Source organism: Megalobrama amblycephala, linkage group LG5 (assembly GCF_018812025.1).
Source record: "Megalobrama amblycephala isolate DHTTF-2021 linkage group LG5, ASM1881202v1, whole genome shotgun sequence".
Lineage (NCBI taxonomy): Eukaryota > Metazoa > Chordata > Actinopteri > Cypriniformes > Xenocyprididae > Megalobrama > Megalobrama amblycephala.
The window spans coordinates 12,985,647-12,998,964 of NC_063048.1; the positions used below are offsets into that span (position 1 = coordinate 12,985,647).

The 13,318-nt window shown below is 36.8% G+C and overlaps 1 protein-coding gene across 9 annotated transcripts in view; it reads left to right on the forward strand.

Annotated features, from left to right (window-relative positions):
* Positions 1 to 13,318, forward strand: part of foxn3 (forkhead box N3) — a 126,074-nt gene that overhangs the window by 67,507 nt on the left and 45,249 nt on the right. For all 9 annotated transcript variants that reach the window (XM_048190767.1, XM_048190768.1, XM_048190770.1 and 6 more), the window contains one exon: positions 5,759 to 5,895. In XM_048190767.1, coding sequence (XP_048046724.1) covers positions 5,759 to 5,895 — 137 coding nt within the window. The remainder of the gene's footprint in view (positions 1 to 5,758; positions 5,896 to 13,318) is intronic.

The following is a 13,318-nucleotide window of genomic DNA, read 5'->3' on the forward strand; positions in this document are numbered from 1 at the left end:
TGTCCTACGATTTATGATGCTATGGTAATTAGATTGATTGATTGTCTTTGTTTAATCTCACACTTTTGCCTGTTCCCAAGAGACAAAGATGCCAATACGCTCAGCTTTTTTAGTTATTTTAGCATCTTTGTAATGTTTGGTAAGGTAAAAAAAACTAGCACACAATTTTTTTTTATTATTGTTTTAATTTTTATTATTTTTAGCAATAATAATAATTATTACTAATATTATTATATTCTTTCTTTAGTTGCTATATTTTCCCTTCCTTCATCCTTTTCATTTCCTTCATCCTGTTCATTTCTTTTAACTCCCCTATTTTTCATTTCCATCAGAGCATCTACTGGACAGACCATTTAAGGATTGAATTTCATGGTGCAATTTATCTTTGTGGTTGGTCCAGGTATGGTTTAAAACACGCTGATGGAAAGTTGACAGCTTAATTAGGTGGAGAATGTCAGTTTGTGCTAAGAATAAATGCATTCACTGCTTTCAGAAGAAAATTGATTTTTTGCCAGGAAAAAAAGACCTTTCCCTCTGGAAAATATTACACGACACAATACAATTCTCCATAGGCCTACTATCCAATTAGTTATCAATAATTATTATAATGGTAACACATAATAATAATAATAAGGTTAACGACATTAGCTAACTACATCATGTAAAATGAACTAACAATAAAAAATATTTCTAAAGCATTTATCAATCTCAGTTAATGTTAATTTCATAATTTACTAATACCTGATTAAAATCAAAAGTTGTATCTGTTAACATTAGTTCTATCATGACAACTCTCGGAAGATTGTTAGCATGGTAATGGATAAGACAATGTTAATGTATTTGGTCTTGGCAGAATATATCTGCAATGCTGCTGCTGCTGTAGATTATTGCTGTTGTTGTAGATTATTGCTGCTGCTGCAGAGCAAGTACAGAAACTTGCTACTGCCAATACATACGCCAATACTCTTCTGCAAGTAAGGCTACGTCCACACGAAGCCGGAGCTTACCCTAAACTGATCTTTTTTTTCCTCGTCTCAAAAAATATCTGCATCCACGTGAAACCACTGAAACGACTCAAAACGATGTAGTATACATGCCAGACCTGTAATTCTGCCACAGAAATGCACTTAAAGCAGCGAAGAAGACTTGGAGCATGCGCATAAACCTTGCGCGCTGAATACAAACTTTAACAAAGCTTAGAAATAACACTTATTTTCCTTTTTCTTGCACTTTTTTTGGCTCAGTAGCTTTTGCAGCACGAACGCAAGCATGTAGAGTCTGCTATTGCTGTTGTTGGTGCTGTTTTGTGCTGTTAGCGGCGTCTGACTAGGGTCGACACGTGGGGTGATGACATCATCATTTCAGGAAATATACGGATTGCCCCGTCCACACGAAAATGCAAAGACCTCCGTGTGGACGGGGCCTAAGACATAGTACTGCTGCACAAATAGCATTTATCAATAACCCATAACAGATTTATACAGGTGGAGCTGGGGAAGGTGGAGGGTTTTAGAGGAACTCTGAAGCGCGCTGCAAAATGCTAAAAGGGGCTTTCGCACCAAATAGTTCTGGGAACTTAGCTCTAGGAATTAGCTACCAGGATAGTTCCCCGAAAACTAATTTCTCCCCCGGGCCATGTTCCTGGTTGCATTCGCACCGGGAATAGGAACTGTGAAGCGGCCGACAGAGGCGTCTTTAAGCGCAGAATTTACAAATGCTAAAAACTGGTGGATGGAAAATGCCGTGATCAGAGCTGTGTTTGTTGTGTGTCGTGGGTTTCGTGATAACGGAGATGGAATGTAAACGCGTAATTTGAGGCGAATAAGAGCCGAAATCTCCTATGACAACTTTCAGTATTACATATCATCGGGTGGAGAAAAGAACAACCCTGCAGACAGGTAAATGCCGTTATCGCTGTTTTCCATGTTCGTGAAGTAAATATGTTCACACGGCTTTGACCAATCAACGTACACTCACGTCACTAATAGTTTCTATAGTGCTGGTTTAGACCCTACTCTGAAGTAAGAGCTAATTTAGTTCCCCCAAAAGGTGTTCCTAGGACTAAAATCGTTCCTAGTTCCTGCAGTGCGAAGACGGCAAAATCCGTGTACTTCAGCCAATAGTTCTAGGAACTATGAAAAGGTTCCTCCGGTGCGAAAGCCCATATAGTGAATGTAACCAGCCATTTAAATGTATGGGCAACAAGCTCACTGGCTGCAGATGTCACATGGACCAATCAGGTTGTGCCAGTATTTAAAGGTGCCCAAGAATGCTTTTTAAAAAGATGTAATATAAGTCTAAGGTGTCTCCTGAATGTGTCTGTGAAGTTTCAGCTCAAAATACCCCATAGATTTTTTTTTAATTAATTTTTTTAACTGCCTATTTTGGGGCATCATTAACTATGCACTGATTTACACTCGGCGCCGCCCCCTTAAATCGCGTGCTCCCTGCCACATGAGCTGTCGACTATATTACAGCGCATTTACAAAGTTCACACAGCTAATATAACCTCAAATGGATCTTTACAAGATGTTCGTCATGCATGCTGTATGCATGCTTCGAATTGTGTGAGTAAAGTATTTATTTGGATGTTAAAGTTTTATTCTGAGTGAATTTGAGGCTGTCCTCCGTGGCTAACGGCTAATGCTACACTGTTGGAGAGATTTATAAAGAATGAAGTTGTGTTTATGCATTATACAGACTGCAAGTGTTTAAAAATGAAAATAACGACAGTCTTGTCTTCGTGAATACAGTAAGAAACGATGGTAACTTTAACCACATTTAACAGTACATTAGCAACATTTAGAAAGACATTTAAAATATCAGTAAAAATATCATGCTATCATGGATTATGTCAGTTATTATTGCTCCATCTGCCATTTTTCGCTGTTGTTCTTGCTTACCTAGTCTGATGATTCGGCTGTGTGCAGCTCCAGACGTTACTGGCTGCCCTTGTCTAATGCCTTTTATAATGTTGGGAACATCATGGGCTGGCATTATGCAAATATTGGGGGCGTACACCCCGACTGTTATGTAACAGTCGGTGTTATGTTGAGATTCGCCTGTTCTTCGGAGGTCGTTTAAACAAATGAGATTTATATAAGAAGGAGGAAACAATGGGGTTTGAGACTCACTGTATGTCTTTTCCATGTACTGAACTCTTGTTATTCAACTATGCCAAGGTAAATTCAATTTTTGAATCTAGGGCACCTTTAACGCTGTAATTATCATCAGCTTGCGTTAAAGCTTGGGACACATTTAACGACTAGCTAAAATATTCTAAGACTGAGCTCAACACACAAAGACTGTTTCCTTTGACTGAAGCAGATTTATATACTTAGACAAAGGCATTTAAACACTGACTGTAAATACCAACTGAACGCAACTGGCTCTGACTCGGTGCGTTTGGGCATGTCGTAAGTATCAAATTACATTCATAATCGGCCTTACAATCGTTAAGTGTGTCCCCGGCTTAAGACCCATCAGCCTGCGCCATCTAGACTTTCATGACAGAACTATATATTTAATGAACCTGAACTAACATGAACAATGAACAGTTGTATATACAGTATATTAATTGATGTTAACAAAGATTAATAAATACTGTAACGAATGTATTGCTCATTGTTAGTTAATATTAGTTAATGCATTAACTAACTTAACTAATGGAACCTTATTGTAAAGTGTTACCATAATAAACAGTCATTGTGTTTGTAATATTTGTAGTAGTTTTGTGTTAATTCCATGCTATTAAACACTATATTATAGCAATTTATCTATATTTAGATACATATTTTATTGTTGCTTGTGTATTTTAGGTTTTACTGGTCAAGCTTTTAAACATTGAGACATGAGTGTAAATGAATTGTGAGTCCAATAAATGTGCTGTTTATTTTGTTTGCTAAAACACTCCAAGGGTTTGAATTGTTTGACTTGTGCTGGTACAAATCTTTCCACTGAAGCCAAATACTGTGGGTAAAGAGTCGAGCACTCGCTTTGGGGTTTGCTGCAATCAATAGAGTGTGTTATCGTTTCTTAGCCCTTGTCGGGGGAATGTAGTATTCACGCTGAAAAAAATCTAATTGCAGCTTTTTGTTAAAGATATTTTGGCCCCTTCAAAAAACACTCAATTAACTCAAAGAGATAAACAGCGGTCAGTAGGGACGCCCGATTGCAGTGCTTTTAGTTAACGAAAACGAAACCTCCTGTAAAAGCAACGTCCAGTTATTTTGTTACGCAAAGTTTGAATATGTGACAACACGGTCGAGGCCAGTGTGTGTGTTTTACCCCAGGGCACACAGTATGACTCTCTGTCAGTTATCTGAAGGTCATTACTATTGATTCATTGAGAACACACAGTCTGTCTAACAAAACAGCACACGCTGTCCACCGCTTTGAAGTGCCTGAGTGAAAGGAAATGGCTTTTACTTTACAAAAGCACTCTGATAGTCTACACTTTGTTCTGTCGCTGTGGTTTGCTGATTGTGTAAATCTCTGACAGTATGAGGATAACTTTAACTGAAAAATGGGGCTTAGTAACATGACACTGATTGTAGTCCGTACTAATGAGCTCAAGTAATTTTCCCCTGATATCACTTTCAAAGTGACATTTTGCTGTTTCCTCGTTTTCAGAAGGATCTGTCAGGAGAGCTAATTTATATACTGGGAGCGTTCTCTCACTGTGCTGTGTTTTTTTTTTTTTTTTTTTTAATGCTGAGTTTGTCCAAGTGGTCTGTAGCATCTGTGCTAGCTGTAGTTTGCACTTTTTGGTTTCATGATGCATAATTTCACTAATGAACTGGAGAATGTGAAGGTCAAGGTAATGCAGGTGGTCAGGTTCTCATTTCTTCCCTTACTGTACTGGACCAAACAAACTCAGTCTTATCTTGCAGCCTTAACCATGTAAGATGTGAATTTGTATTTAAGTATTGAAGTGTTGAATGCACCTTCATATTTCTTCATATTTCTCTCTTTGCATCACACAAATAATACTCGTACAGTTGATTCCAATAAAATTTGGTGTAAGCAATACTGACATAAAATATTCTAAAATTAATATTTAATATTAAATATTTTTCATATTTAATGTTAACTTTTAGTAAATAATTAATGTTTTTACATATTTATTTAATATATCTTAAATGTATTAAAATATTAAGAATATTTAATATATATATATATATATATATATATATATATATATAATTATTATTATTTATTTATTTATTTATTTATTTATTTTTTCAGTCTCACCACAATGCATTCTGGGATTCCATAATCCGCAAAGGAAACATCATGTGATGCTGCTTTAGAATTTGACCATAGCACACGTTTGATGCCTAAAATGCTGCTGGGATTTGAATACTTTAGACTTTTTCAAGAGAAAGAAAAATTTAAAAAATGCTGTATTTGTATGTTCCTCTGTCCATCATTGAATATTCATGATTTCATTCTTTACATGATGATCTGATGTTTCAGATGTGAAGTAAATTAACATTAAAAATGGATGTACTAGACAGTAACTGATGTCCATAAAGAAGTTTCCTACATTGAAATTCAGACACCATAATAACTGAACTGAACAAATAGGTGAATGTAGAAGAACGCAAACACTAGTTTTTACTACAAGAAGGTGACAGCTGAAATCTTTGACCAGTTCTGGCAGGTGCTCTAGTCTTTTTTTGTACACGTTTAGTTGCTTTTTCTTTTTTTGTTCTGACTAAATATGTCTGTCTGTATTTCTCTTCCTCCTCCACAGAGTATCGGGAAGGGCTCCCTGTGGTGCATAGACCCAGAATACAGACAGAATCTCATCCAGGCGCTGAAGAAGACACCTTATCATCCGTATTCCCAGGTGTTCACCACGCCTCCCACCTCTCCTCAGGCATATCAAAGGTAGGCAACCGGCCCACTAGACACATCGATCTTTAAACCTCACCAAATATCTCTCTCCATCTCTGTGTTGCACGCTTGTCCCTGTTGGTATCGGTTCGCAGCGGAACCCACGGGCGGCTGCGAGCTGAGCGGAGCTGTCAGATCGAGACCCGGCGTTGGGTTCCGAGAGGCTCCCTCACCGCTCCATTTCATTTTGATCCAGCTAACAGGTCTGCGTGCTCCCAGCCACTCGTCTGTACAAGACAAAATAATTGCTTTACTGTAAAACTCGAACTGGCATATCATCCTTAACAAAGGATATGGAACAAATGGCCACCCATTTGTTCCATATCCTTTGTTAAGGTTGATAGCGCAAGCTCAGTGGCTAGAAAGGGAAAATGGAGATGGATGTTTTTAAAGAGATTGAATTAAACCGGACAGCTCTAGTAAGAGAGATCGGCTGGGGGTGGGTTTCAGGTGTTGCTCAAGCATGGCGAGATGATTAAGGAATGAGGCAGTGAAGAGAGCCGCGCTCAGATGTTTTTGGATAGGGTTTGTCACGACGGCCTGCATTTCTCCGTTCAGCAGTAAGTGCGTGCTACAAGCACATTGCTGCCTCATCAAGGCAGAAATCTCACAGCTCGACAAACAAATGCTGAATAAGGTAATTTCTTTTTTCTTTTTTTTTTTAAGACTTTCCCGCCCAAAACGCATGTGTGCAGGAGGTGAAATTGCACTGTTTGCCAAACTATGCCACAGAACACTGAGTAAAATTCTTCACATACCTGATGAAAACCTTTTTGAGAGGAATGACAATTGGTTTCGAAAGCTTTTGCACATGGTTAAATAAGAATATATATAATATATTATGAGAGAGAAATCGACTAAACAAGTGTATTACCTGCATCTGATATAGCATTCATTTTTCAGGTTGATGTCTATAATATTATATCCATTATAAAACATCAGTTTGAATGTTCACTGAGGAAAGCGTCTTTGTCCTTTTAAAAGTTGAAGGGATTTCCCACAGCGCTAAAACAAGTTCCTTGTTCTGACTCACTCATAATGAGAGTCTTTGCCGCCATCTAATGTTGTAATAATGTAACTTTCACTGATACTATTGACGGACCCTTTCTCAATACCAAATAGGCCATATTATTTATATAAAATAATATTTATTGAGCAACAATATTTAAATTAACAATAGCCATTATAAAAGACATAAACACAAGCAAACAATCAACAACAAAAAAAAAAAAAGCAAACAATTTAGTCAAACGTACAAAAGTAGTGCTCTAGTACAGGATTTAAGTTAAATATAGCCTAAATATAAAGTTATGAAATTTAATTTTCCCCTTAAACCAAATTGTTTTGCTCTGGAACAAGTAACAGAATAATAAAACCAAAGATATCCCATTTGATATACCCCAAATTAATTATATTTTTAACCACTATCTACATAATAACCAGCAGCAAATCCCCAGAGCACTGGCCGAGATGAAGCTGTTCTCTGCGGGTACACGAGCACTGAATGGCCGCTTGACGGCCTGGAGCTCGCATCTGCAAAAGCATCAAAACAAACAGTAAAATAGGCTCTATGATTAAATATAAGTCATATATTTCAGGTCTAAATGAATACATTCTCACCTAAAAAACTAAAGAAACTACAATTCGTGGTACAAGTGAAGTATTTGTAAAAAATATGGTGGATTTGCTCGGCCGCCATGACCGTTGCTTCAAGCAACAGTGAAAAGGTAGGAGTGCTGTTATCACTAGAATATCGCACCGCTCTCAGCCAATCAGATTTGAGAACCAGAAAGAACTGTTGTGTATATATTAAAAAAAAAAAAAAAAAAAAAACAAACAAACATATTTTAAGATTGAAAATTTAGTTTTTTGCTCTTTTAAGTTTAATTCCAATATCAGTTCTGTAATATATTTTGGCATTGGAAAGTTTAAACAAAAATATATATATATATATTTTTTTTTTTTTTTTTTTTTTTGCTCAAGCCGGACTGTATACTGACATACATACCCAAATATTTTAAATAAATTTTGGCCAGAAAAAAAATTGTTTTGCCATATGGGTGTATAAAGACATTTTCAGCATTTCAGAGCTTAGAACCAGCCTAAAAGAAATGTAATTCTGTTGTGCAAAATGTGTTCCGCTATAATTTTTTTGCTGTGTTTGTGCTGTTACCTAATTTGCATAATTTCTTTAGTGAATCGGGTGCTAAAACAGCGCAGACAGGCGCAGTTCATTCTCAGTGAATTCCCATTCTGTATTGAGTGTTTCACTGATAATGTTGTGTGGGAACAGCACTAGGCTGGTTATTAGCACCAGGTGTTCAAGACTCGAAGGCCATGTGGGAAGAGGAGATCACAGAGGACAGTCCCTCTAGCCTATGCCTCTTCAAAACAACAGCCTATAACAACCTCTAAATGCTATTTTCAAAGATGCACTCTTAAAAATAAACTTTCCAATTAGAGACAGAAAAGGTTTTACAGCCTAATGCCATAGGAAAACCTTTTTAAGGTCCAGAAAATTAGTTTTAAATATCTAGATTTTGATAAGTGCTGCTTTAAAAATCCCAGGAGAGTTTTTCTTTTTCTGTTTTATCAGATGATACCGATATACAGATCTGGGGTCTCATTTATAAAGCGTGCGTACGCACAAAACGGGGCTGGAAGCGTGCGTACGCCAGTTCCCGCGCAAAGGTTGTGATCTATAAAAACAAACTTGACGGGAGAATGTGCGCACCTTTAAGCAAACTTTGAGCCGTGCGTACGCACATTCTGGAGACAAAAGTGATATGAATTGAGATAGTAGATGTGCTACTTTCGATCACTTTTCCAGTGACACGCTGTTTTATGACAGCGAGGAGCGCTGGGAGCACAATAATTCCTCTTTAAACTAAACTGCAGATGTTATGACAAAATATTTTTTTGAGAATGACAATCAGTGATGCACACTTAACTTCGATATTATGGAAGACGCTGCTGGATTCGGTGGTCGAACGGTCCGTTGTCCAGTTTGAATAGGTCCAATAATATCTTACTGTACAGCCACAGCTGCAGGAGGTGTTGATGTCGTGTAGGATCTTCAAACAATTACCATTTGAAGGATATAATTTGAGGAAAACGTTAAGATTTGCATGTTTTCTTTTTAAAATCCTTTGTCAGTGACGCGCCGAGTCAGACAATTGTATTTACACTGCAATAAATAAGTAGGCCAATCTGTTTCCACTAAAAATAGCCTATAAACTTCCTAAAAGATATGTTCACCTCATCAGCAAAACTGCATAAATTTGATTTGAATTGTTTAAAACTATTCAAATACTATTTGGCCAGTGGAAATGAATGAATCAACTCTATTCTAAAACCTTTATCTGAAGTATTTTATACAATTTTGTTTTTATGGATATTTTGATATATTTATTCTAAAACATAAAGAGGATACTGGATGATCTTTATCAATATAATGTGTGGCACAAATGGCATTTATAGTCCATATCTAATATTTTCCAATGTCTTGTACCTTTGACGGTGTTAACCATGGTGTCACGTGGTTGGGAACGTGTATGGAAATGATATGCAGATGAGGTTATGCATAGTAAAACTAGGCGTCGTAAGCTCCATATATGGTGATTTCGGGGAGGAGACAGGGTGGAGATGCACGTACGCACAATCTTCCGCTGACTGGGATTTATAAAGGGATTTGTGCGCAGGTTCTGGCGTACGCATGGTTTTATGAATCAGATTTTTTTTGTGCGTACGCAGAATCTAGCTTTTGCGCGTACGTACACTTTTAGTAGGGATCCTACGCACAGTTTTATAAATGAGACCCCTGAACTTTATAATGTAACACTAGGAACTTTTTAAATCCAAAGAGCCATGCGGCCAACTCAAGAATCTGATGAATCTGATGCAATGTTTACTTGCAGTGTAAACTGGGTGTGTAAAAACGAATGGAAGAGGCAAGCCTTTTTTAGCGTATGCCTTTTTAGCAAATCACTTACTCTTATTGACCGAACTTTACCATATCGTATTAATATTCATGAGTTGCTGAGGTTTATAATATGTGCCGCCCTCTCATTTCAGATTGTTCTGAACGGCCCCGGCGTGTGTGTGTTAGGTAGCAGAGATAGCACTGTAGTGTTAGGCACACACAGGCTTGGCTTCCTCTCTCTCTCAGGCCAGATGGTGGATCTGCGTGTAGCAGTGTGTAATAAAGTGTTTATCTGGCCACTGCGGCTCCCAGGAAGCCGAATGAAGCTTTTTATAGCATTCCTAAGGTTCACACGAATCAGCTGAGTCATAGACTGACACACTCCTCTTTTCTGCTAATTTTTGTTAATGCACCACTCTTTCATCTTTGCTTTTTTTGTAATCACATCAATACTGTAGAGATTATTAGATCATGCGAGTAAGCTGGGGGCTTCAGCTCTATTTTATCCGCATGTTGGTGAGGTAGACAGATGGGATGAATGCATGGTCTATTCTGGTGATGTCACCAGTACCTGTAGATGGGTATGTGTGTGGGGTGGGACTGAGGCAGACACCCTGCAAAAAAAATAAAAATAAATAAAAAATCAATGGGGCCCACAGCAACAACCTGGATACCCCAGCTATGACCCTTGAGAAGGGGTTCAAGAGATCATAGAAAACATGAATTTTTGGACATCATTTTTGAAATAGAATAGTTTGGTTTACTATGGTTTAAATTCTCGAAAGTTCACAACCCAAAGCTTCTGTTCAGTTTTAATTGAATTAGATTTTAATCAAGTAGCAAACAGGATGCAGAATTGCAATAGAAATGTTTCTTGAGCACCAAATCAGGATATTAGAATAAAAATACATTTTGAAATACAAAATGGAAAAAAAAAAGTTATTTTAAATTGTAATAATATTTCACACCATTACTGTTTACTAAAGAAGAAACTTTTTTTCAAAAAAATCTTACCGACCACAATTGACCCTTCACCAGGAGTTTGATTGACAGGCGATCTAACCAATCATAACGCCGAAGCTGCCATTTTGTCTGACAAAGCAGTCAGGGGAGTTGGTAGACTTGGTGGACTTGAAACTTGAAAAATGATGTGTACTGATGTCTTTCTGTGGTTGAAATGTGGTTCATTCATGTTTATTTGATGAAATAAATTAACTAGTAAGAAGAGATGATCGGTTCATGAGCCACTTGAGGCGCTACAGCGATCTGTCACGACACATTAAAGACCCACAAAATGGTATTTATTGTTTAAATTTCTTTAAAAATTACAAAATTTGAGACTTTGTTTCATATCACTAGTAACCTTCACTGTCTTGTATGTCATTGTCAGTGTCCTCTTTGCTCCGCGATGTATTTTTCACTGAGAGAACGTGTGGCGTGAGAGCAGCATGGCTTGTTGGACATAGGAACAGTAACTAAAGGAGTGTACAATAACTGTAACTGGCTATAAAATCGTGAAAAAGTTTAAAAAGCCTCAAATTTTGAAGGTTTATAGGACATATGGAAATATATTTCATCATATTTCATAAATTAACTTTTTGTGGATGAGGATGAAAGAACATGTTCCCACAAATGGATCAATATAATGAAAGATACAGTAGCAAAAACATTTTGTATGTCATGGCTGGTTTGGATAGAAACTCCAAACGGTAACACTTTACTTGAAGGGGTGCGCATAAGACTGACATGACACCTTCATAATCATGACATGACACATGTCATGAATATGAAGGAGGATTTATGAATGTTTATGACAACTGTCATTAAGTGTCATTCGCTCAACTATGTCATTTTTAATGCAAAGATGACATTGTTTGAGATGTCCGAGTTATGACAACTTGACATAAACCAATACATCATAACCTGTCAGTGTCTTTGTCATGACAACTTGACATCATTTAGCTTAATGGGTTAACATTACATTAAACTGTCATGTCGTTGGTTTTGACATTGGCTGTCATGAGGGCATTATAACAGTGTCATGAATATGTATCTTGAGCTCAAGTACAGTGGTACAAATTGAACTTGTCATTAAAATGTCATTAAGTGACAATACTCTGACAAATAATTTTATAACAGCGTCATGACTATTTTTCATTTCATGTTTTTTTTTTTTTTAAGTTTCCTCCAACAGAAGGTCAGATAATAGACAATTTCAAATTTCGTAAAAAAAGATGACACTGTTATAAAATAATGGTAACACTTTATTTTAGGGTCTTTTAACTAGTTGCTTATTACTATTAGCATTCATATGGCTAAAATATTGGCTATTTATTAGTACTTATAAAGCAGATATTAATGCATTATTATGCATGACCTTATTCTAGTTTCTTAATCCTACCCAATACCTAAACCTAACAATTAACTATAATAAGCAGTAAATTAAGAGTTTATTGAGGGAAAAGTCATAGTTAATCGTTTATATATGTGTTCCCTATACTGAAGTGTTACCAAAATAATGTAATGTAATGTTAACCCATAAAGCTAAGTAGTTTTTTAAGTTTGATAATCAATCTGCTATGTCATGTTTATGACAGGTTATGATGTTTTGCTAATGTCAAATTGTCATGACAAAGACACTGACAGGTTATGATGTTTTGGTTTATGTCAAGTTGTCGTAACAAAGACATCTCAAACAATGTCATCTTTGCATTAAAAATGACATAATTGAGCGAATGACACTTAATGACAGTTGTCATAAACATGCATAAAAGCTCCTTCATATTCATGACACGTGTCATGTCAAGATTATGAAGGCGTCATGTCAGTCTTATGCACACCCCTTCAAGTAAAGTGTTACCCTGCAAACTGCAAGAAATTCCATGTTTTTATTGTTGTTGTGTTGTGCTGGGTTAGGACGTGATGTAAAAGTCAGAGAGAGGGTGGAAAATGGCTGTGTTTTTGGTGTAAGAAACTTTTACAAATAGTAGACTCACCAAAAAATGACTAAACTATATTCACTACATTACTAAACTATAATTACTGGCTTCCTGTATTGGCCGTGCACAAATCGAGTCTCGGCAGAAGAGTGACCTCTGACCTGACGCATGATGTAGGAGTAGCGTAAGCTTAGGTGAGAGTAGACGTCTTATATCGAAATCCTCCAACATTTCTCTTTAAAATTTCTCGTTTTAGACTTCTAATTTTATTACCGGTGCTTTGTTTTGCTCTATACTCTGCGTTTCCATGTTTGTTAGTGCGTCATACGTCAGGTCAGAGGTCACTCTTCCACTGGAACTAGACTCGCGTACTTCCATTACCGGAAGTGATTATAGTGACTGTAGTGTAATAAAGTTTTAGATATGTTTTTTTTTTTTTTTTTTTCTTACAAATATCCATCACTTCACTTAAGAAGGCAATTATTAACCCACTAGAGCCGCATGGATTACTTTTATAATGGATGGATTTACTTTTTGGAGCTTCAAAAACGCTGTT